The sequence below is a fragment of the Alosa sapidissima genome, chromosome 10, assembly GCF_018492685.1.
Source record: "Alosa sapidissima isolate fAloSap1 chromosome 10, fAloSap1.pri, whole genome shotgun sequence".
Taxonomy (NCBI): domain Eukaryota; kingdom Metazoa; phylum Chordata; class Actinopteri; order Clupeiformes; family Clupeidae; genus Alosa; species Alosa sapidissima.
Window position 1 is genome coordinate 14880216 of NC_055966.1, and position 26685 is coordinate 14906900.

The 26685-nt window shown below is 45.5% G+C and overlaps 1 protein-coding gene across 1 annotated transcript in view; it reads right to left on the reverse strand.

Annotated features, from left to right (window-relative positions):
• Window positions 1-2847: 2847 nt before the first annotated feature.
• ascc3 (activating signal cointegrator 1 complex subunit 3) overlaps window positions 2848-26685 on the reverse strand; it is a 195417-nt gene continuing 171579 nt past the window's right edge. Inside the window, 6 exon segments of the mRNA XM_042106573.1 lie at window positions 2848-4104; window positions 8630-8805; window positions 9310-9516; window positions 10993-11137; window positions 12585-12736; window positions 21085-21309. Coding sequence (XP_041962507.1) covers window positions 3957-4104; window positions 8630-8805; window positions 9310-9516; window positions 10993-11137; window positions 12585-12736; window positions 21085-21309 — 1053 coding nt within the window. The 3' untranslated portion in view covers window positions 2848-3956.

Below are 26685 nucleotides of genomic sequence, written 5' to 3' on the forward strand. Positions count from 1 at the left end.
TATTGGGCCGACAGCGCTAAAGTCAATTTCCCTATTGGGCATTCTTAATATAAACGTATTGGTGCTTGAAGTGAAACCGGGATTTGTTAGAAATGCTACCCTCTGACCTCTCACACAGAACAAATTATATTCACACCTTTTGACGTTTCACACGAACATAGATTTGAGGGTAGACTGTTAAACACATACCTACCCATACTTACGAAAAGCAGGGTTCTGCCATTCTTTCGTCAAAACTCCATTAATTCGTCACATTTCTTTGTAAAAGCAGAGCCATTTAAATTCCAAGTAATCCGTCCAGGTGGTATAGACCTAATGTCTCGCGCTTTATTATTTGGAGGACATTAGGACAAATGCGCACGCTTCCCTCTTAAAATGTATGGTGTTAAGGAAATAATCGAACACTTTATGGTAATGAACAAAACACACAAGTCTTTTCATGGAATTGAAACGCAATGTAGAAATCTTAAGAATACCAAAACCTATGGTTGTGAATGTGTGACTCGGTAATAAAAGCGATTAAACGCACCGAAATAGCTTTTGTAAAAATAAATGGTTGAATTTGTAACTTAACAGTATTTTCAGTATTTTTGCTCTGTTATATTATAGCATGTTTTCGGTCTGCAAAATAGTATTTGGATCGAAATTGACATTTATTTAAATAAGCTATAGACTAGTGCAGATCGAGAATAGACCAGAGGGTCTGCATCTACATAGTGTTAATTGCAGGCCTATTTAAATAAATTCACTGGTTAAATCTACCAATTGTTAGTAGCCAACATATAGTAGTTACAAGGTACAAAAATAGATAGGCCTTTGAGCCAGAGGGCAGAAAAAAAGTAGGCAAGGCTAGGATGTTGGAGGATATACTGTATCTCCCCTGTTTGCGTCTGCGAGAAGGACATTCTATAATGTGGTTTCACAATGAAAATTATTTTTTTAAAAAATGGAGGAGAATCTACTGAAAACAGAAGCATTCGCTTTAAAATCACCCAATACCAGACATTACTGCAGCAAGAACAAACGTGCAAAACATTGTGGATTTGACGCGCACCACCAGAGGGAAAGCCAGTAGGCTATACTGTGTGGGTCTCTTTGCATTCTGCCCAATGCTGTACGGTCACTGTCTGCCGGTGAGTACAACATACGCATATTGATTACGTGAATAAATTGTCATTTTTCCCTTTTCCCCTCCCCCTCCTCTTGCTCCACACCGTCGACTGAGTTTGTCTCCCTGACGCTTTAGACACGGATGCCCCTTTAATGGGAAATCACCTGCAGCGAGCGCGCGGGAGAAAATCAGACAGTACGCTCAGCGCGCACGAAATGGTTGACGCTGGTTTAACCTTTTCCTAAACCCCGAATTTGCTGCTAATTAAACGGCGTTGGTGGAAAAGATCACAATTGAAAATACCACAAAATATGGATTCTTTGAAACAGAACTAAAATCCCACCATCACAAAATCCCCCTTTGTCTTGATCGAATAAAGACGCAATTAACTAGGCCTATACTAAGCCAGTCATCACCGCAGTCATTTTAATTGCCTATAATGGAGGAAAATTCTTTGCTTTCATTTTGCAAATTACGCCAACATGTAGAATGTTGTGCGCATGCAATAATAACAAAAACTGTTTCAAACATTTAATATGGATTTGTCTAAGATATTCCACATCATTCAACAACCCACATATTGTTATTTTCGATTCGGACATGCAGTGCGTGGCTAAAACAACATAACACTAAATGCCACACTAATATCACGATGAGACAGTGTTATTTTAATAACGATGTAGTGCGATGTGTTTTGTGAGAGCAATTTTTGTGCATTTCAGACATCCAATCAAGACGCAGGAAAGGGAGGCACCCACAGGACAAGGCGATACGCGCCACATTTTCCATTGCCCTTAATCTTGAAAAAGTAATCTTACGATTTCCTTGAAAAAACGACCCTTTTCAGGATAAAATATATTTACACCAAAGTGGTTGTCACACTGTTGTTCCAAGACAATACTGCAGCAGGCCAACAAATGTGCATGCCGATATAGTCGGGAAAGCAGTAGGACGAGAGAGGTAAGATGTTGTACATCCACCCCACCCAACATAGCCATATCCCCTCTAGCTTGATATAAATCTCTGGAACACGTGGTTGGGTCGACCCGGATCGTATTTGCTAGATGGACGGTGAGCGCGGAAAATATGTGAGAAATGGCACATGCCACCTCACATATAGCAGGTCGTCCTTGACAGCACTGGGAACATGACCGGTAAATATTCTCCGCCATTAAGTCAAATGATTTCAGGTCTGAAGTGATATGGACTATACTATTACCGTAGTTCATTCACACCCTCGGGAGCCGTCTAAACCACACAGTCTCCAATTTTACAGACCACTCATTTAGTTTATTTAAAATCACAGCGACTTATTAATATTATTATTTACAAACGAGTTGTCTAAATACATCAACACCTAAACACTGCAATTTTGCGTTGGTTGCAATAAGGCAACAGGACAGTCGATTTGAAGATGCCAGATGAATGAATTTGAAATAAAATATATAGGCCTATTTGTACACACATTGTAGATTATTTCTGTTGTCAAGTTTCCTGAGAAGGCTACGAGAGTAGGCTATTATGCGAAATCAATCATTTACCTCAGTGTCATCTGTGAGTGGGATAAAAATGCGAATTGAAAGTAGCCTATGAGCCCGCTTGTAATGTTGATGTATTGTGTAAAACATGGTGGCAGCTAATAAAAATAGCAATGATTCGACATTGTCCTCTGTGCTTGGGTAAAGCATCTAGTTAGGCTTGGCCTAACACAGCACAACAGACCGACTTCAAAAGAGTTGAAATTTTCATCTCTTTATTTTCTTGCCCAAAATAAGTCATTAAACCGGCTGAACTTATAAAGAATAAACAGAGACCAAGCATAACAAAATAAAAATACCTCCTCCCTTTTTCCCCAAAAGGCTTTCCCAATGTTTATGCTGAGCTGTTTACCCAGTTGCAGCAATATTTTAAAACTTTTCATATATATTTTTGCTCCTATCCCTGCCAAAACCCAACAGAAATAACCAATCTTAATGATGTGGCTTTGATTAAATCTTTCATCAAACCTATGTGTGTGAAGCAACGTTTCCATGACGACTGTGGCGCCTGTGTATGTAACTGGTGGTGAGAAATGAGCCTTCAGCAAGGAATGGCTGTGAGTGTGTGTGTGTGTGTGCGCATTTGGCAAAGCAGATGTGACAGTTTGGCACAGAGTGTAGTCTTGCACAGTGGGTAGCATGTTTAACACACCTGTACGGAATTCCACATCTTCTTTGGCCCAAAATGCGCTCTAGTCTAAGCTCATCCACACACACACACTTTGTCTCCAGAAACCTGTGAGTGGCTGTTTTTTCCCCTCCACCCTTCCCTCAGGGCATCTCAGTTACACCACACTACAAACGTAAACAGCCAAATCCTTCCCATCCTTGGAGCCGCTGCAGCGCGACTGACGACTTAATCAGAACACAGCATTTCTCTTCCCTTCCCCTCGCACCCTCACGACTACGCCATCGTCACACACACTCCTTCAGGTTCGGGGGGGGGGGAGGTCTTCAAAGTCAGAGCCGAGCTGCAAAACATTGTCTCGTGACAAGCTCAAGGTCATTGTTCATGTACGCAAGCGTATGTCCTTTGTGCCCAATCAACATTTGAAATCCGAATTAATCTGAACGAAAGATGAATTAATTACACCCATATTGTGTCCCGTGGAGAAAGGAGACTTTCAGATGAAAGGCCTCTTTGGTCAACGTGAAATCCAGTCCCTATAGGGTGTGGGTCTCGCAAACAGAGCTGGAGCCCTTTAAACCAAGGCGAGGTTTGTTTTTGGGTTGAAGAGCAGGAGCAGCCTTGGCTGGCCCCCTCTGATGCTGCCTTCTCTTCCCCATAGGCGCGCGCCTCTACCGGGTCACTCCAGGGTCATGTTGGCGGCGCTTTCGGAAACGTCGGTGTTGACCTTGGCTTGGAGGCTAGCCGCTGTGATGTTGAGGTGAAGGTCGTACTGCTGGTCCAGGCCCAGGTAGCTGTCGCTCATCAGGTAGACAGTGTAAACACACCTGAGAGAGAAGGGAGAGAGGGACAGAATGAGATGAAGATGGGGGGGGGGGGGGGGGGGTGAGCGAAGAGAAAGAGTGAGAGGAATATGGACGATGAGAGACAGAGAAGAGATAGGAGGATAAGACAGAGAAAACAAAAGTGAGATAATGGGGGAGGAGAAAAGAGAGAAGACTGAGTGAATTTATTTGCAGATGTTGAGATGACGGGGTTCTGCGAGGACAGCCAAAATATGGGCTTATTTTTCACTCTTGTGAATCTCTGCTTCTGAGTAGACAGCCAAAACACATGGTGCTGTTTATTCCTTTTCATTTATATATTTATTTACAAGTTGAATATATGTTTCATGAGCATGTGTGTGTGTGTCTTTAATTCTTATCTAATAATTCCCAACCTTCCCTGTGTAAACTGGCCGTGATTATTGTGGGTGTGAAGATTGACTACGCATATTGTGTGTACGTGGGCACACAGGTTGACGGTTCATATTGTATGTGTAAGCTGATGGTGCATATTGTATGTATGTGTAAAGTGACGGTGCATATTGTATGTGTGTGTAAGCTGACGGTGCATATTGTATGTGTGTGTATGATGGCTTCTACACACAGTTGCGCTCCGTCAACGCATACCAGTGGGTGTTCCCGACGGTAGCTATGCAAAAGACTTGAAGTATAACCGTAATTTAATTGGTTGGTACCGTCCGTCGATTGGCTTGATTGGCCGGTGCCGTCTGTCGATGCAGCAACAGCTGAACTCAACGCGAGCGACGGGAGAAACGCGACACAACGGACCCACAATTCAGTTCAGCAACGGATGACGTGAGCCCATATAAAGTGAATGGGATGCGTCTCCAGCACTGCAACGCACGCAACTGTGTGTAGGAGCCATAAGCTGACGGTGCATATTGTATGTGTGTGTAAGCTGACGGTGCATATTGTATGTGTGTGTAAGCATATTGTATGTATGTGTAAGCTGACGGTGCATTTTGTGTGTATGTGTGTGTAAGCTGACGGTGCATATTGTATGTGTGTGTAAGCATATTGTATGTATGTGTAAGCTGACGGTGCATTTTGTGTGTATGTGTGTGTAAGCTGACGGTGCATATTGTATGTATGTGTAACATGACGGTGCATATTGTATGTATGTATGTATGTGTAAGCTGATGGTGCATATTGTATGTATGTATGTGTAAGCTGACGGTACATTTTGTGTGTATGTGTAAGCTGACGGTGCATATTGTATGTATGTGTGTGTAAGCTGATGGTGCATATTGTATGTGTGTGTAAGCTGATGGTGCATATTGTATGTATGTTTGTGTAAACTGACGGTCATTTGCCCAGTCATACGATTTGCTTTCAATTCGTCTCTAACCATACTTGCTCTCTGAAGAAAATCTGAAGCAACACCAACCTCAAATTATTTGACAACCAGTTCATGCGTGGTGCAAATCCAAGTGTGAAAATGTTTATTTGTCTGAGAGACGCATTGCTTTTGACACATTCATTCAGAGTGGCATTTCTGTTTCAATTGTTGTAGGATGCCAGGAAAAGCAAGCCTGTTAACGAAAAGCCGCTGAAAACTCAGATCAGGACCTTGAATGGTAAGCATAGTCTCCCATCAGCTGAGGCAGAGGCGTGTTTGACAGCTGTGAAGAAAGGCACCGGTAGAATACTTGCTTGTGATTGTGAATGACTGGAGCATTATGCCGACCGCTAGGACAGCGTGTCTAACTGCTGTCTGGGAATCAAACTCAGGCTGCGCTGTGCATACTGCTGTTCACACCACCTCTTATCGTAATTCGTTCAAGGCAGCATGGAGGAGAGAGCTACATTAATGGACATTATTATTATTATAACTAAAAGGAGGAGCAAGCTACATAAATTAAAGGAGAAGTCAGCGATTTTACGCAATTTTACACCAATCATCTCCCCAAGATATGCTAGCTGTCCGTTCCGTGAGTACACTAAAATAAAAAGAAAAACGGTCTCTGTAGGAAGCCCAGGCTCCGAAAACTGGAAACAAACAAGTGGGGGCAGCCTGTCTCCCAAACGAAAATGCAACCCTGTGTGGAGTATGCTGAAGGGAGGGGTGAGCTACCTCTCTGATGTGTTTCGTCTGGTCCTTGGTTAAAATATAATTTACACTGCTAATGATTTTAAATATAAACATAAAGGACTTCCTGTGCAATCGCTGACTGCACCTTTAACACTACTGTTATTTATATTATTATTATTTTAACCCAACCCTGTAAGCAGTTTTGTGCGTTTTCTTTTGTCTGCTAACCGACATTGTAGTAGTAGCAGTAGTAGTAGCAGCAACAGCCACACGTCGGACTGCTTGGATGTGTACAAATGTGTGTAGCTGTGTTAGAGATGCGCAGTTATTGGTTATATCCGCAGACACCACGGATTAACCGTGGGTCGGGCAGGCCCAGCAACAACAAAAAAAAACACTCTCGTTAACTACGGGTGGGTCGCGGGTAGACGACTGAAAATTCTGCCAGATCTGCACAACGCTGCAAGACCGAACTCGCCCACTGATTTGACACCGTCACAAAATCAGGGAATGCTTCCTTCTTATAAAGTCTGGGCTTGTTAACCTCTCTTTACACGTTTACAATACTTTGGTTTGTCTGTAGGGACCCTACCCATGCTTATGAAGTGTAAGGCTCAAAACTCCTCTGATTAACGTAGGCTTAATTTTGCACTCGCTGAACTCGTTATCATTCCATAAATAGACCCCAGGTTGTTTTAACTACGGATCCTTCCTTTAAGTGCATGATTTATTTTTAAAAGCGGGTTTGGGTGACGTTAAAGCTCATCCGCGCATATCTCTAACCCAGGGATGCCACGGTGAAATTGGACAGGGGGCCAGATTTTTTCAAGTGAGACTTCGGGGGCCGGATTACACTTTCGAGCTGAAAATGGCAAACACTTAAAATGGCAAACACATGGACAGGTAGGCTATTTAAAATTATTCATGAAGGCCTACACATCAAAAAGAAATTCCATTGGCACCAAAATAGCCTCACAATGAGCCCTACAATTACATAACCTAAAGCAGGAGACAGTTACCCTCTAAAAACATTTTTCCTATCCATGCAAGTAGCCTACATTTATAAATTAGAAATGCAACAAAATAGACTAGGAGCCAACAAAACACATTTCCTATAAATAACACAAGTGTTAATTTTATTATATTTATTGAAGGCTTGCACATGAAAACCCGTCAATGCATAATTAGGCCAATTAAAAGAAGGCCTGTCCAAGTAGGCCTAAACGAGTCACAGAAAGTAAGCGCCAGAATAAAGTAGTCCAACAATAGGCCATGTGATTGAATATCCAGTAGGAAACAAAAAGACACCTTTTAACTTTCACCAGCTTGTCCATATCCGGGGACAGTTTCTGGGCAGTGGCTATTTAGCCTACATAACATCATTCAGATGTCCGTGCATCAGGCGATTTCACACTTTTGATTTATTCATATTCATCACAGAAAAGGCCTGCTCACATAAATATGTTGTCCCAAACATACATCTACACACGTATTTTACCTGCAAAGGCCGTGAGCATTGGGTACTGTGGTGGCAAGGATTGATCAAATGATTCGATTGCAACAGATACATAGTAGGCTAATCCTTCGACGGTGCACAACACTGCAGTTTTATCAGTTCCATTTGGATCGCCTCTGGGACCTCGGAATGGAGAATGGATGAGCAAAAGAGCAAAAAAGCGCAAAGTCCTTTTCCAGTTCAGCAAAAAACGTGAATCGATTGTCAAACTCGTGCCTAAGTCCGGAAAGCAAGTTTGCGTAGCCTACTTATCCATACTCGATTAACAGGCTGAGATTTTAGACAGGGGAAGTGGGCTGCATTGCGCTTGGAGAGCTGCGTCTTCCATAACGCCAGTTTACTTTGAAAAGCACGAACACTATCATAATACTTTGTAACGAGTTTGATAACATTTCGATAGCGACTAGTCTACCGTCAGCACGCTGCTGCAGCTGAGGTGGCAGCAGCAACAGACCAACTGACGGATTCCACCGAAAATTAAATACAAATAAAATGTAAAAAAAAATTCTCCCCTTATCACCCGCGGGCCGGATGTGACATACCCGCGGGCCGGATGTGACATACAGTCGGGCCGGGTCCAGCCCGCGGGCCGTAACCCTGGCATCACTGCTCTAACCTGTGTACGTGTCTGCATATGTGTATACATGTGTATATGTGTTTGTACGAGTGTGTGTATGTACATGTATATATGTGCACACACATGTGTGTGTGTGTTCATGTGTGTATACATGTGTATATGTACATGTATATATGTGCACACATGTGTGTGTGTGTTCATGTGTGTATATGTGTAAATACTTGTGTATTGAATGTCTACATGTGTTGTATATTATATATTATACAGTACATGTGTGTGTATGTAAGAACATGTGTGAATATAGGTACACAAGTGAGTGAGTGTGTGTGTGTACACATGTATACTGTACGTTTGTGTATATGTTAGCTGGCAATTGACTTACTTGCCGGGCTTCTCGGGTGTGTAGAAGGCCAGGGAGACGGAGGTGTTGTTCCTGACGTAGCCCACGCGCTTGACGGCCAGCAGCTCTCTCCGGTCCACCTCTCCAAGCACCAGGAACCAGCCCTCGTCTTTAGGCTTGGGGAACCGAGGAGCCTGGGCCTTGCTGTCCTGCTTTCTCTAAAGGACACACACACACACACACACACAATCACATACATACATGTGAGTGTGTATTTGTGTGTTTGTGTCTGTATGTGAGTACGTAAATATGTCTTGTGTGTGTGTGTGCTTGTGCGTGCATACACGTGTGTAACTGTATGTCTGTGTAGGTCGGATTGCGTATGCAATATACTTGAATATGTATGTTTGTGTGTGTGTGACTGCATATGCAATATACTTGAATATGTATGTTTGTGTGTGTGTGACTGCATATGTATATGCTTGAACGTGTATGTTTCTGTGTCTGTATGTGAGTGTGTTTGTGTGCATGTGCATGCATGTATGTGTACAGTATGTCTGCATGCCCATGTGTATATTGTTTATGTGAGCATGGAGTGTGTGTGTATTTGTATGCATGTATTGTAAATGTGTGCATGTCTATGTTTGTCTGTGTGTGTATATGTGTGTTTGTGTATGTGTGTGTGTGTGTGTGTGTGTGTGTGTGTGTATGCGTAGACTCACCCTCTGATGTCCGGCGTTGACCCGGTGCAGGGTGACCTGCAGCACATACTCCTGGTCGGCGTGCAGCGGCAGCCAACTGCTGCCCTCCCTCAGGCTGGAGGCGGCCAGAGAGACGGGCCGCTCGTTCTGCTCGCCCGCCCCCTCCCACCAGCCCCGCACGCTCACGCTCACCTCCAGCACCGGCAGCTGGGCCAGGAAACACCACGCCTGCTCCAGGAAGGGGGGGGCACAGGGGAGGGGGGAGAGATGGTGAGAGAGTGAGCGAATGGAAAGTAGAGAGAGAGAGAGAGAGAGAGGGATAGAGAGAGAAAGCAGTGGAAGGGAGAAAGATCAAAACAGAGGGAAAGGCAAGCGAGATGACAACAGGGAGGGGAGGGAAAGAAAAAAAGAGTGAGAGAGAGAATGGCGAAACAAACACACTGGCATAATAGGACCAAAATAACTAGCCTGTGGTTAATTGCTAAATGTAATGGGCGATGGGTTATGACCATGGGCAGGAAGTCAGTAAGGGGTGGTGGTGGTTGGGCCTTGTAGGTCGTGAACAAGACCCGTGCTGAGACTGTTTCAACTGGACATTTAGCATCCAGTCCAACTAGCGCTCAGCCAGCTAACGCTAAAATCGGCCCCAACATCAGATGAAAAGAAGTAGTGGACAGGGAGAAGATGGCAGACCAGAGGACAGAGACTAGAGACAGACACAGAAAGTGTGTGAGACAGATAGATAGATGGATGGATAGATGGATGCATGGACAGATACAGATAGATAGATGAATAGATAGATAAATAGATAGATGGATGCATAGATGGATGGATGGATGGATAGAGATACTACCCTGCTGCCCTGTCCATATTAGAGAAAAGAGAGAGATAGATGGAAAAAAGGAAAGGGGGAGAAAAGACGCTGCCAGATTCACGCTGCCAAAGCTATTTATGTCAGGATTACTCTTGCTCAGCCAATGAGACGGAGACGCGCCGGTGCATGTCATTATTTAATTAGCACGGGCTGCTGGCAGGGGGGCACAGAGGCGGTCTCGTGTGTGTGTGTGAGTGTGTGTGTGTGTGAGTTGGGGGGGGGGGTGTGTGTGCATATGAAGTGGCTAGAGCATGTGTGTGCGCGGGCGGCATATGTGGTGGCTACAGTGGGTAAAAATGTGTATGTGTGTGAATGCTGATGTGAGACAGAGGGGGCCGGATGCTCTCATTAGACATGTAATTAGCAGACAGCCGAAAAAACACTCATCTGGGCTGTGTGTGTGTGTGTGTAGAGTATAAAGAAAAGGTTATGTGATTGATTTTCACATAAGTACAAAATAGCATACAAACGTACAGTGCACACATGAAGTCATGAAGACACAGAGAGAGAAAATACAGAGACAGTTAATAGTCTGTCTGATGTTTATGCACCCACCCAAATCTGTGTCCCTGTAAAGAGATATCCAAATCATCATGATCTTATACTCATCACATCCTCTTATTGCCAATGGCTTGTAATTTGTGATATTTGTACCTACACTGTGTCTGTCAGCTAAACACTGTAAGAACTGAAGCATTCTTCGCCGAAGCCCTCATCCTCAAAGTCCTGTCCTCACGAGACTGACTCGGACTGTGTGAGTGTGTGTGCGTGTGTGTGGACACAGAGAAGCAGTGTGGACACTCCTGGTATGTGTGTGGATATTCTGTTACCTGGGAAACCTGGTTGGGCGACAGCTCGTCTCTCACCATGGCGGCGAACGTGCCCTCCCTCCCATCACACGCCGCCATCAGCTCCGGCAGGCTCTCGATTGGTCCGTCATAAGCCCCGCCTCTCCCTCCTTTGGAGCCCCACCTCCTGTCAGGAGCAGAGCAAGGACAAGGCTGAAAGGGAGTGGTCACGTGAGCCGCCAATCAGGGAGAGCAAAAGAACCCTCTCGTACTTCCTGCAGCCTGGAGCCTGGCGGGAGGTCTTGCTATCCCATCAGCCACTTCTTACCATTTATATTGTGTTCCTGGGGAATTATGATGGGGATTACTGCCCGCCACGGGGGGACTGAGGCGGTTTATCCATATGATACGAAATCCTCTGCACAACCCCTGTGCGCGCGCACGCGCGTGTGTGTGTGTTTTACTAAGATGAATGTTCTCACATGCATAAAGAATATCTATTATTGAATGTGTGTACTATCCACTAGTATACAGGTTAGCTGTAATTTTGATCTGCATGTACTGTATAGGCCAATTTGTTAATTAGTGGGATCATGGTTATTATGTAGGATCTTCTGCATTAGTGGTCCAACAGGAAACATCATATTTAGTTTCTCCTATTAATCTATCTCTATTCCCTAATCACTATTCATTTACTTACACAGTGAAAGTATTGAGACCCCCTTTTATCACATTTTGTTATGTTGAACTTCTTGCATTTTGTTATTTTAAGGTTGTCATTATGATGGGGTATTGAGTGCAGATTGATGAGGTAAAACAAAAAAAATGAACTGCAATGATTTAAGCAGCTAAGCAAGCAACATGATGTGTGTGTGTATATTTGCACATTATTGATAAATGCATTTCTGTATTGTTCTATGTGTGTGTGTGTGTGTGTGCGAGTGTGTGCGCGCAAGTGTGTTTGTGGGGCTGCTGTGGTGTGTTGGCTGGGTTCCATTGCTGATGTCTGTGATGTTTGAAGAGGTCCAGTGGTATCACAGGATGGATTAGCCACTGAGCCTTTGCCTGCTGACACAATCTTTCTTGGACACATTCACACATACACACACACACACGCACACACACTCATAGACAATAAATCACTGTACACACTAACACTCACAAAACAGTCAACACAACACCCATAAAACAGGCGGCTATGAACACATACTGAGATCCAGGTGAGCCCTTAACTCTCAGATGTGAAACAGCTAACACAAACATTCTCACATACACACTCTCTCACACACACACACACACACGGCATACTAGGATTTCCATGACCAACTTTCACTTCTCACTTAATTTTCGAAGCAGCCAAGAACATAAATAATATTTATATACACATTCACATAGTGTGTGTGTGTGCGTATCTGTGTGTGTGTACCTAAAGATGAAAACATATGGTGGCAAAAAATGCTGTTCCCCAGTACTGTGTGTCCACATTATGTACATCCCACAGTACATGAAACTAACCATCATATAACAGACAGTACTCATCCATGGGCATTCTCGTTTCATTCGTTTCGTCATTCTCAAACAGCAGCAACAGTGTGTGTGTGTGTGTGTGTGTGTGTGCGTGTGAGTACGCTTACCTGAAGAGGTAGAGGTGCTGCTGTTCGATATGAGGCAGTGTGAGGAGGGAGGAGTCGTGCAGCCAGCGGCCCTGAACGGTCATCTGCACCAGGTTACAGATGCTGAGAGCCGCCACCAACCAGCCCTCATTGGCCACTACGTCCAGCATGGCCTACAGGAACACACACACACACACACACACAAATACACATGCGCACACATATACGCATGTACACACACACACACACACACACACACAAATGCACATATACACACACGCACACATATACACACACACACGTGCGTGTGTACACACACACACACACACGTATACGTACACACACACACACACGTATACGCACACACACATACACACACACATACCATCAACGTTAGTCTACAGATTCAGTGTTCATTCCATGTCCTGCAGCTACACCATTCATTGGAAAATGTAAAAAAAGCAGTAAACCTTAAATTGCCCTGTAGTTGTGTAAATTATACTGCAGCGTGGTGTATGCACTGCCAAATATGTCCATATGACAATGTTATCATTAAAGAGGCGAAACTAGCGCATACATAGTGTGTTCTGTTTGTCTATGTTTTTTTGTTTTCATACACAAGAGAAAGATCAGACACACAAAAAAGACAATACAGACCCTCTCTCTCACACACACACACACACGGCTTGGCTGGGAGTTTGGGGCTGTGGGGACTTCCATAGTTCAGTTAACTAAAAGTCGTAAAAAGATGACCATGTTGCAAACGCATCGCACTGTAATTTGGCAGCTCCTAACTGCTTAGGTCTTAATTTATCCTCTTCCTCTACCCTCTTCCTCCTTCTCCCTCCCTCTGTCGTTCTGCCTTCTCTCGTCCTCCTCCGGTGGCTAAGGTTAGAGTTTGCTGAGCTCAGCTGCGCTAACAAACTTAATTAATCAGAAAGTCATTTCCCCTCCTGTAACTCTCGCTAAAAAGCACCTTGAGTGTGGCGGCTGGACCAGGGAGAAGACTTCATCAAAATGCTAATGCGCTACAAATTAGAGGCGAGATTAACATTTCACAGTGCCCGCTCGCGCCAGCAAACTGACAACGGGGGCCGGGCAGATGTCAGCGTCGTCACAAGGGCGGCAGAACAGACAGGAACAAGGGATGGAGAAATAAGGCGAGAGAGAGAGAGGGAGGGAGGGAGACAGAGAGATAGTGAGAGAGACATGGAGGCTAAAGCTGACAAATTACCCCCCCCCCCCCCCCCCCCCCCCACCACCACCACTGCAGTGGTGTGTGTATATTTGTCCAAGAATATAACAAGTGTTTATCCATGTGTGTCTATGTATCTGTATGTGTGGTGAGCATTTATATATGGGTACTCAGAGATTGGGCAGCATTTGAGATGCCATTTGTGCCTTTTGAATGTCTATCCATGTCTGTGTGAGTGTGTGTGTGTCGCAAAACTATTCTATTCTATTCTAGAGAGAGTATGAATGAGAGAGGACAGAGAAACATAGAGCATAAGACATTTTGTGTATGAGAGAGAGTGTGTGTGTGTGTGTGTGTGTGTGTGTGTGTGTGTGTGTGTGTGTGTGTGTGTGTGCGTGCGCGCATGTGTGCGTGAGGTATGAAAAGAGAGTATGAATGAGAGAGGGACAAACACTGTGTGTCACAACTGTGTGTCAGTGTAAGTGTGAGAGAAAAAATGTGTGCGTGTGCATGTGCGTGTGTGTGATGGTGTGATTTTCGTAAGATCAGCAGGCCCAGTTTGTCTGTGCAGCTAAGCAGGTTAAAACGAGCTCTCAACGCTATCAAAGATCTGAGAATATGACCCCCTCTCCCAATCTCAATGCTATGAAAGACCTGAGAATATGACCCCCCCCCCCCCCAATCTCAATGCTATCAAAGACCTGAGGGAGTACCCCCCCCCCCCCCCCCCCAGTCATCTCAACGCTATCAAAAACCCCTCCCCTCTCCTGATCGTCAACAATATCTGAAGCCTGTTGCTCTGAGATCAGCTCACATTCCAGTGTCACTATAAATATGAGAGAGCCACATCAGCGATAACCATGTTGGTCACATTGTTTTGGAAAACTAATTAGAAAGCCCTCCCTAACCACTGCCAAATAATGGTCATTAGTTTTCACATAAGACAATGCAATTAGAACAATTCAGAAAAGCCTTTCACTTTCTAACATTTGTATTATGTTTTCATCAGAATTTGATGGAAACATGTTTTTCATTCTGTTTTCCATGCTTTTGATGTCCTTTTGTTTGGAAAAATCAGAAAGAAAAAGAACCATTTTGTGGTGTGATGAAAACAGCCTCTGTGACAGCCATATGCATTTGAAGTGACAGTCTGGACTGAATGGAATGTAGCAGCACGTTCCAGAGCACTTAATATTAATATATATATATATTTAAAAAAAAACAACAACATCAACTGCGGCTTTCCTCTATGTGGTAAACAAAGCATCTGACAGGGAACAGTTACGTCAGGGCCTTGATTGGAACTGCGACACACATGGACATGGAAAAAGGACACACACAGACATGGAAAAAGCCAGCAGCCTGCAGAGCTCTCTGGTCTCTCGCTTAATCAAATGTCGTAAGCGAGATGGCAGAGGCTGTGGTGATTTCTACAGCGTGTGCATATTTGTGCGTGTTTGATGGGATGCTTGTGTATCTGTGCGTGTGTCATTATATTTGCCTTTATTTACAGATTATTTATAGAAATGTTAAAGACTGACTCAGGGAGCACGGAAAAGTGTCCATGCCTGGGCATTATAAGTGGTCTTTAAGTGCGGCAGAGCTTATCATGGGTGCATGTGTGTGTGTATGGAAGTCAGTTTGTAAGTGAGTGTACTTTTGTTCATATGCGTTCATGTGACTGCATGTGGGTGTGTGTGTATGTTAGCAAGTGTTTGTGGTTGAGTGAGTGTGCTTATATGCTCATGTTTTCATGCGAATGCGTTTGTGTGTGCATGTATGCGTGCGTGTGTGTGTGTGTTGGTGTGTGTAAGTGAGTGAGTGTGTGCATGAGTGTGTGCATGTGCATGTGCATGTGTATGTGAGTGTGAATGTGTGTGTGTATATGTGTGTGAGTGCATGTGTGTGTGTGTGCCTGTCTGCCCGTGTGTATGTGTGTGTGTGGGTGTATGTGTGTGTGTGCGTGTGTATGAGTGTGCGTGGGTGTATGTGTGTGTGTGCGTGTGTATGAGTGTGCGTGGGGGGTGTCTGTGGCTCAGCTGTGAAGCGATAAAGGCCAGCAGAGATGCATGCTGGGAGAAGAGGTAGGTCGCTGGCAGCAGACTCATAGCCTGGACCAGCAGGAGCCCACGAAAGTAACCACATGAACGCATGGACAATCACTACCAGACACACACACACACACACACACACACACACAGCAGAAGCAGCCAGCCATTTGCAGGGATGGACAATGGCTTGCAGATCTCCTGCGTGAGCCAAAGGCAGGCAGCATGAGCAATCTCTCTCTCTCTCTCAGACACACAGCCTGGGAAAATCAAAGGCTCAGGCAGAAACAATCGCTAGCAGATCCAGGGGGTTTGGGATCAGGCATGAACAATCAACCACAGCCTACTTGTTCCTCAATTGGCCTGTGGTTCTTGGGTGCTCTGGTTTTGCAGATGCTCATGTTGGGTTTGGACTGGGCTCTCAAATGCCAGCTAGTCAACACAACTGTCCCATGAAATACTACATCATACGACAATTGCTGTGATGCATAAATAAATTGGCGATTTAGGCTGTATGCTGAACCTACCCCTATACTGAGTACTACACTCAGAGTGAACTATTGGTCAAATCCTCCACCTATCCTGGATATACACTCCAACACTCCAGTGCCCTGCAGGCGGCAAGCCTCTGGCAATGTCTGACTATGTTGCCTCCCATACACTACAAGATGGCTAGCCATCAGCTGTAAGGTAAAAGGAATGGGTAAGGTGCGTAGGATTCAGCAGATGCTTTCATCCATAGTGGTAGGAGCCAGAGGTGGGACCAAGTCACTGTTTGGCAATTCACAAGTAAGTCCCAAGTCTTAGCAGTCAAGTCCAAGTCAAGTCCCAAGTAAATACAGAGAAGGGCAAGTCGAGTCCAAGTCCAAGTCACATCAAAGCCAAGTCGAGTCCAAGTCCAAGTCCCAATCTTTTTCAAGTCCTGAACAAGTCATCAGGTACTCTTTTTTTAGCACTTCCATCTAATCCACAGTATTTTTTTTATAAATACAGATTAAAATATGTTCAATGTTTCTGTCTTGTAATCTTTTACGACATATGCATGTGCATACCTGAGTAATCTGTACAAAACGGATAGCTACATGACACTCAGCACAGCTGCAAATATATATATTGTTTTTCCAAATTGCGGAGCCCACTGTAAGGATGAGTAATAATTTGACTGATGGCATTTCACTGCGCTATGCCACAGATTTGCCTGCAAACTATTATTATTATTATTATTATTATTATAGGTATTATATTATTATTAGGCTGTCTGCCAGTGGCGACTCATAAGGGAAGCCAAGGTCAACACTTTTATATTATTTAAAAGATAATAATGACAGTAATTTTGTTTTAAAGTATTAATTTCTTAAGAAATACTACACATTTGATGCTGTTTATCTCATTTGTAAATGGTGCACTGTCACTTTAAGCCCATTGTGTGCCATTGTCCACACGTTCTCATAATGATCTTTTTTTACCAGCTCCATTCAAATATAGCCTATGGCTAGTCCACAAACTCAAACATTGTTTGTGCCACATGTATAGCACAATATTAACAATGATAAGCATGATATTAAGTTGGCTCAAACAGCTTTCATTCCTTTGGAAAGAGAAGCATGTATGACATGATGCTTGCTTGACATTTTCTGTTTGCAATTAAAAGTGAATTATGAGCCTGGTAGCCAGTAGCCACCTAGCTACAGTAGCTGAGTGGAATGTGTTTCAGTCGGCATATCATGTGCTTCATGTAAATAAATTATTGAATACTTCAAGACTCACCAGTTCCAAGGAAAAGACAACTCTTCATATTCTTGTCCACTTTCCAAATCAGTAGGCTAGTGAGAACCGGATAAATTCGCAATCTCCTCTAATCTCGTATTTGTTGCCTTCACAATTTCCTTTTATACGTTTCTTATATTTAACAATGTTTGAGTTTAAGGCAGCTGTGGCCTACTAGTTAGCACTTCGGACCTGTAACCGGAGGGTTGCCGGTTCGAACCCCGACCAGTAGGCTCGGCTGAAGTGCCCTTGAGCAAGGCACCTAACCCCTCACTGCTCCCCGAGTGCCGCTGTTGATGCAGGCAGCTCACTGCGCCGGGATTAGTGTGTGCTTCACCTCACTGTGTGTTCACTGTGTGCTGAGTGTGTTTCACTAATTCACGGATTGGGATAAATGCAGAGACCAAATTTCCCTCACGGGATCAAAAGAGTATATAAGCCAGCTGGAACCTACTCGTTTTCTCTCCCTCTCGTGCGTGCTTAGATGCATTCTCAATTAAATGCAGTAGGCTAAGTTCAAGTTGGATCTTAATGGAGAGGACTAGAAAAATATCATCTTTATGTAACATGCTGTTGGTGCATTTTGACATTAAACATTCTCTAACAAGAGTGCAAATCAGTTTGCAGTAAAGCTACTAGTTATCGGCTAAATGTTGGTCCTTCCTCGGTCTCTTGGTGCCCTACACACAGTGCGTAACGTGTGTGGAGGTAGCGGCAGCACTGAACTGTGCTCTGGCTGCTTGTCTCCGCTATTTTTCATTTATTTTTATTTTTTTAGTCGCGGAGGGATAGCGTCTCTGGGGTGACTGGTCCACGATCAGGAAATTTAGTTTTTGATTCGAGACATGTCAAGTCATCACAAGCCAAAAAGGCAAAGTCCGAGTCAAGTCTCGAGTGAATAGTATTCAAGTCCAAGTCGAGTCGCAAGTCATGCCGAATTTTATCAAGTCAAGTCTGAAGTCATTAAAATCATGACTCGAGTCCAAGTCATGTGACTCGAGTCCACATGTCTGGTAGGAGCTAGCAAACGCCTGACCGGTTCTCAGACGGAGACGCTGCTCCATGTCCTCTGCACCCCGTGTGTGAGTGGCCAGTGGCCTGGTGCTACGTTCCTCTGCACCCTGTGTGTGAGTGGCCTGGTGCTGAAGTCATTGTGGATAATAATATCTTCTGTTGCACACTGACATCAAGCTTTAGGAGACTCTTCATTTAACAACGAAAACATTGCAGTGGCTTTTTTGTAATGACAAAAGGAGAGTCTGCCTCAAGTGTATTTTGTCCTTTTCAATGTATAAGTATAGTATAAGTATATATACTCTTTTGATCCCGTGAGGGAAATTTGGTCTCTGCATTTAACCCAATCCGTGAATTAGTGAAACACAGCACACAGTGAGGTGAAGCACACACTAATACCGACGCAGTGAGCTGCCTGCAGTAAGGGGTTAGGTGCCTTGCTCAAGGGCACTTCAGCCGTGGCCCACTGGTCGGGGCTCGAACCGGCAACCCTCCGGTTACAAAGGCAGATTGCTAACCAGTGGGCCACGGCTGCCCACATGGGATAGCGCTTTGACAGTGGTGTTCAACGAGCGGGTTTGAGAGGCCTAGAGGTGCAGGCAGTTAAGACATGAATCTGTCATCGCCGCCCCTCCATCTTCAGCTGGGCTCGCAGCACTGCATGAGGAAATGTGCCGATGCTAAACCAACATGGCCATGCTACTGAATGTGCGCACACACACAAGCACACACAGCACACGCACACACACACACACGCACAGCACACGCACACCTTAAATATGCTCCTTAATCCTTAAATAAGGATTTTCTGGCTCTTAAAGCCAATTAAAGTGTGAGGAGATACACTGGCTCAGTTTTGTACTGTGGAATGGAGATGTTGTGGAGTCAATGTGTGTGTGTGTGTGTGTGTGTGTGTGTGTGTGTGTGTGTGTGTGTGTTTGTGTCTATTCCCATGCTGTTGCAACATGCAACAGGTGGGGTTGAATGAGATGTGGGGATAGGCAGGGTGTGGGAGGTCAGGGGCTGGGGGTTGCTGGGATGCTGAACTTATGGAAGTGTGTGTGTGTGTGTGTGTGTGTGTCCCTATGGGGTTCAGGGAAGGACTCATACAGCTGGCTCCTCCTGGCCCGTTTGTTAACGCAGAATTTACACTTACGTAGAACACATCATCACTGACATGCTTATCACAACAACATCACAGATACGATGGATAAACAAACCCATAAACCATTGTCATATGTCCAACCTCCCCCAAAACATGCACATGCACAGGCTCACTCACAAACACAGGCTCACTCACAAACACATCTTCCATCCATGCCTACCTGTAAGCACACGTTTGGATAAACAACTCTCTAACACAGCATAAATCGCATAAATCACTCCTCAACACACTCACACATATAAGCTAAGGAACACAGGCCACATATGCACAGACATTGCGCACCTATTACCTGTGAAACAAGCTGACAACAAGCTATTAATCACACAATTAGTTCAATCAAACAGAGAGAAAGAGACATACAGAGAGAGAGAGAAAGAGAGAGACAGACAGAGAGGGGGGGGAGAGAGAGAGAGAGAAAGAGAGAGAGAGAGAGAGAGAGAGAGAGAAAGAGAGAGAGAGAGAGAGAGAGAGAGAGAGAGAGATCCTTATCCTTCTGGCTGTAAGATAGAGACTCAGGAAGAGACGGCAGTCAGTCCACAGATCAAATGTCTAATCTGTTAATCTCACGTTTTGGAGACAGATGTTAAATTTCACTTGGGAGGTAGTTTGAAGGTTGGGGGCTGGGAGTGGAGACGGTGTGTGTGTGTGGGTGTGTGTGTGTGTGTGTTTCTTTTTTCCGCACAGATCATCTGAAAGCAACACATGGAAATGCACTCAGGCCTCTGTCAGTGTGTCTCCAGGCTGAGAATGGAGGTTTTATGATGAACGAGTGCTAGAAGTCTGCTTTGATGAAGAAGGATAGCCTCCTGACGGAAGTGAAGGTTCACACACACACACACACACACACACACACACATCAGCTGTATAAGGTTATACCTTAGCACATAACGTGCAAGTGTTCACAGCCGGGGTAAAACTCAGATCAGACGTACAATACAAATCACAGCTTTGCAAGACAGTCATGGATATGAAGAAAAGTCTGTGTATGTGGTGTGTGTGTGTGTGTGTGTGTGTGTGTGTGTGTGTGTGTGTGTGCATTTATGAACTGTGTCTGTGTTTGTCAAGTCAAGTCACATTTATTTGTATAGCACACTTAAACGCAATACAATTGATCCAAGGTGCTCACAGAAATAAAATAAATATAGTAATAATAAAAAAATAAAAATTGTATGTCTGTGTATGCGCTTACAAACTGAGGCTGAACATATAAACACAGACATGCAAATGTAGAAACGAGACAAGCACACACGCACGCACACACACACACACACACACTCACACATACACACAGGCACATCCAAACACAATAGCACCCTAGGTGCGTGCACACACCTGGCAGATGCGTATGGCGTTGTCCAGGACGGTCTTGGTGTCGGTGGCGTAGTCGGAGCAGGGCAGCGTGGCGCGGCTGAAGTGCGCCTGCAGCAGCAGGTGGGTCTTGGTGTGCGCACTGTCGAAGGAGTGCGGGCTCACCTGCAGGGGGAGCCGCTGGGCCAACTCGCTGTTCAGCTGGTCCTCGTTGTGCCGCACGGGCAGCTCCGCATACTCCTCCGCTTCCTGGAGAGAGAGGAAGGGAGGGAGATGGGGGGGGGGGGGGTGATAAGAGATGAAGGGTGATAATAAGGATGAGAGTAGAGGGATAGTGTGGAAGAGGAAGAGAACAAGGGGCAGAGGGAGAGGAATACAATGTCCCATTAGCTTAGTTTTCAGACAAAGATGACCAAATGCACATAAACGAATGATGAATGCAAATGAATGAGGAGAAACAGAGAGAGGGAGAGATAGAGAGGGAGGGAGAGAGAGAGAGAGAGGGGGGGGGGTAATGTGGTAATAGAGAGAAGGCAGGAAATCCGTGAGAACTACATGTACATGTGGATATAATATTGTAATAGTGAGTTGAAGGAGACAAACGGTGAGAGAGGAGAGGACCGGGTTCTGAGGACCCGACAGGAAAGGACAGAGTGAATGAATGAATAAATAAGAGACAGAGGGACAGTCGAGGACAAGCGTTCAGTCCGATTCCCGCGGCACCGACTCGCCTCTTTTCAAGTGTATCGAGTTGGAGCCGCGGCTCTCTGGCGTCTCCTCTGGTTTTATCATAGCGCTTTGTCATGGCTTTACTATCTAATGTCAAAGACAGGCTTCCTCTGGCTCTGCCTCTTTGCTGTGAGACTCTTCGCTCAAACGGACGCCGTTGGGTTAGGTGATACGGGCGCAGAGACTTCCCAAGCGTTTCATGTGCCTCTTAAATAACTCACAGACTCTTTCTCCGGGCCAGATTTACTTAAGTCACAGAGGGAGAGAGGGCCCGGCTGTTTAAAGGCCCCGAGGAAGCTGCTAAAGAGCCCGCGAATCCCCGGCCTCTTTATGGCCACGGCCTACAGAGGGTCAGCAGCGGGCTACACACGGCCCCGTTCACACACACACCCTTATTTTGACAGATGTGTGTGTGTGTGTGTGTGTGTATGCATGCACATGAGAGTGTCTCTGTGTGTGTGTGTGTTTGTTTGTGAGAGAGAGAGATTGAGTGAGAGTGAGTGTGTGTGTTTGTGAGAGAGAGTGAGTGAGTGAGAGTGAGTGTGTGTGTGTGTGTGTTTGTGAGAGATAGTGAGTGAGTGAGAGTGGGTGTGTGTGTGACTGTGTGAGAGAGAGAGAGAGAGAGAGTGAGTGAGTGAGTGAGTGAGTGAGTGAGTGAGTGAGTGTGTGCACGTGTGTATGTATGCGCATGACAGAGAGAGTGTGTGTGTGTGTGTGTGTGTGTGTGTGTCCGTATCAGGGTTTCCATTGTCCGGTAATTATTTCCGACAAAATTAAATCTCTCTGGTCAAATTGTCCGATTGAAATTGGCTAATAATCCCGTCCCCCTAACACAATCTGAATTTGAGAATAATCCTTAAAATGTAAGCCTATATTAAAGCAATACGTCCTCTGGCTATGTTTTTAAATGTCCAGGCTCTACCGTTTGAAAGCTATTAAACAACACGCAGCCTATGCTGCATTTCAAATAGGAAGCGCACGCTTAAAACGTCCATGTTAAACAACAAACAAATGAGTGAGGCGGTTCAAACATGGCCAGGCCCAGGCAGACTAGCCTTAAAAGTTTTTTCAGAGGCCAGACGCGATGGATGATGATAAATTGGTAACGTCTGAAGCCTCAGATGTCCGGTCAACTCCACCACCACCAGATAAAAAGCAGAAGTGTCGGGCGTAGGCTATCTGTCGGAATCATGACGTTGGAAGTGGAGTTGCGGGGTTGCTGCCGCTCCAAGACACTGTCATTCTCTGTGTACACTGGACATGCAACTGTGTTCTGTACCCAAAGCATACAGTAGGCCTAGAGTATGCTTTCTCTGTCTATGATCTGCAGGGTTAGGGCCTTCTCGACGAGGAGATTGCTGGTCCGTGGATAATTTCCGGCACAATTAAACGGCATCATTGACCCGCGGACCAAAAGAAAAAGAAACTAAACATTTCCCAGAATAGGAAACATTTCTTAATTTATTGTTATCAAATAAAGAGGCATAGCCTTAGGGGGTAGTGGTGTGAGCGCTCATTCTTGTGTGTGCGCATCTGTGCAAGTTAAACAGTGGAACCACTGGAGATAACGTGGGTAGCAGCATCAAACAACGTAGCCTTTGAACAATGAACAAAACGGACTCTTGCTGTCCATGCAAACATAGATACTGGCTAGATCTTGTTAGGCATGTTTACGTAAGTTAGGCTAATGAACATGTTGCATTCTATTCAGCCTGATTATGTTATTCTTTAAGCTACATAGCCTGTCTCCAGTTTTCCTCAACTTGACTAATTAAGAAGCGATAATAGGATATTTTTTTTTTTTATCGGTCGCGTATTTATGTATGCGCATGAGAGAGAGTGTGTGTGTGTGTGTGTGTGTGCGTGTGTATGTATGCGCATGAGAGAGAGTGTGTGTGTGAGTGTGTGCTGCTGCTGCTGCTGCACGCTGGTTATCTTGTGGCGTAGCGTTACGTTACGTCGCTACGCGCCACCCGTCACTCAGCCACTGGGGTCCATTTGGACGGCTCCTCATGCACAGGCACGTCCATCTCTGTGCCTCTGAGAGTAATTCAATCAGACGCTCACTAATGTACGGGGGGGGGGGACAGATCTGTCACCGGCTCCCAGCCCTCCCTCCATCTCTCATCACCACTACTTTCTTCCGCTCTTTCCTCATCTTCTTCCTCTCATTAATCTCCATGGGAGGTAGGAGGTAGGAGAAGCACCCCCCCCCCCCACACACACACACACACACACATCCCCCTTCTCTCTTCCTTCAAACGCTTGACTAGGAAGTGACAAGAGTTAGGGGGGATGACAGTAAATAGAAGCAGAGGGGGGAAAATACAACACACACGCACGCACAAACACACGCACACGCATGTACACACACACACACACACACACACACACACACACACACAAACACACGCACACGCATGTACACACACACACACACACACACACACACACACAAACACACGCACACGCATGTACACACACACACACACACGCACACACACACACACAGTGATTTACACAGCACTGGTATCACAGCACAAGTCTGCATATGTATGTGAGTGGCGATAACCAAAGACAAAGCTGATCTATAAACAAGGGATGAGGGAGGAAGAAAAAAAAAACCCCTCTCTCTCTCTTCTGTCTCTTTTGTGCGGTCTATCTATCAACTGGTGACATTTACTCTGGGCCTGAGCGGGAGGGACACACAGGGGCGTTTGGGCCAGGGGGCCCCGGGCACTCCGACACTCCCAGGCCCCGCTCAGCAGCCCCTGATGCGCTCCGCAGTATGCGGGACCACCCACAGACCTTATCAGCCCCAATCAATACCATGCACAGGCACACAGCAGCACGACACACCCGCCTCATTGGACTCCATCCAGCCGCTGGCACTCGGGTGTCACTTAACGCTGGCATTTCAACACTGCTTAATGGTGAGCAAACTGAGCATGGTGAGACTAGAGCACTAGAGTACACTAACATGCTTCTCCAGTAAGACAAAACACTAGAGTACACTAACACAATTCACTAACACACTTCTCCAGTGAGACAAAACACTAGAGTACACTAACACAATTCACTAACACACTTCTCCAGTGAGACAAAACACTAGAGTACACGAACACACTTTTCCAGTGAGACAAAACACTAGAGTACACTAACACACTTCTCCAGTGAGACAAAACACTAGAGTACACTAACACACTCCTCCAGTGAGACAAAACACTAGAGTACACTAACACACTTCACTAACACACTTCTCCAGTGAGACAAAACACTAGAGTACACTAACACACTTCACTAACATACTTCTCCAGTGAGACAAAACACTAGAGTACACTAACGTGCTTCTCCAGTGAGACAAAACACTAGAGTACACTAACACACTTCACTAACATACTTCTCCAGTGAGACAAAACACTAGAGTACACTAACGTGCTTCTCTAGTGAGACAAAACACTAGAGTACACTAACACAGGGTAGCGGCTGTGCCCGGTGAGAGCTGCGTTCTGAAAAATTTTCTCACTGTTGCGTTCCCTTTCCACAGTCACCTACATGCTTGCTCTGGGGTCGGGGTGGTTAGGCCTTAGGCTCTGCATAGCACCATAGAACAATGTTATCACACTCTCTTAAACTTGTACAAGACTTAATGATAGCTTGTACGCTCACACAATTTGTGAATGGACCCTACGGATGAGCATGAAGCGCAGCGAGCCATTTGGAACTTGATAACATAAAGGTGATGATAAGACTAGACTTAAAGGTAAGGTATTTAACAGAAAATTGGCAACACACAGCATTGGCTGTGACAACGCTAACCACACCACCTTACACAATGATGCTGTGTTGATGAAGTACAAGCCTTTATTGTGTCTAGAAGCCCTTAAGAGGAGGAGGTGCTGAGGCCCAGATGAGGAGGCACTGAGGCCCAGAGGAGGAGGTGCTAATGCCCAGAGGAGGCACTGAGGCCCAGAGGAGGAGGTGCTAATGCCCAGAGGAGGCACTGAGGCCCAGGGGAGGCACTAAGGCCCATTGGAGGCGCTGAGGCCCAGAGGAGGAGGTGCTGAGGCCCAGAGGAGGCGCTGAGGCCCATTGGAGGCGCTGAGGCCCAGAGGATGCGCTGAGGCCTAGAGGATGCTTTGAGGCCCAGAGGAGGAGGCGCTGAGGCCCAGAGGATGCGCTGAGGCCTAGAGGATGCTTTGAGGCCCAGAGGAGGAGGCGCTGAGGCCCAGAGGAGGAGGCGCTGAGGCCCAGAGAAGGAGGCGCTGAGGCCCAGAGGATGCGCTGAGGCCCAGCGAATGTGATGAGAAAGTGAGTAACAGAAAAGTGTCAGAGAGAGAAAGAGAGAGAGAAAGAGAGATGAAAAAAATTAGAAAAACAAGGAGTGCGCAGGAAAGAGGTTTAACACCTAGTGACCGAAACACGTGGCAAACATCAACAGTATACAGTGCATCCTCTTAGGCCCACATTCACATCCAAAGTTGAAAGGGAAGAAAAAAAAATAACCTTTCCTACTTCAAGGGTGTGAGCGAGGGACAGGGAGAGAAGAGGTAGAGAAAGAGAAAAGTGGAAAAATGGAGAAAGGGAGAGAAAAGAAAGAGGGACAGATTGAGGGATGAGTGGAGTCGGGGCAGGGGTGGCTGTGAGGGGTGCAGACTGCCTGAAAGGGAAACACTGGACTCCTCATTAGGGACTCGCCACACTCATTAGGACGCACGGAGGAGGTGGGACTCTCTTGTCTGCACTGACAAGAGGAGTAATTTGGAGGGACAGAAGGCGTGTGTGTGTGTGTGTGTGTGTGTGTGTGTGTGTGTGTGTGTGTGTGTGTGTGTGTGTGTGTGTGTGTGTGTGTGTGTGTGTGTGTGGCAGCGGGGTGCCTTTGTGTGGCTCTCTATA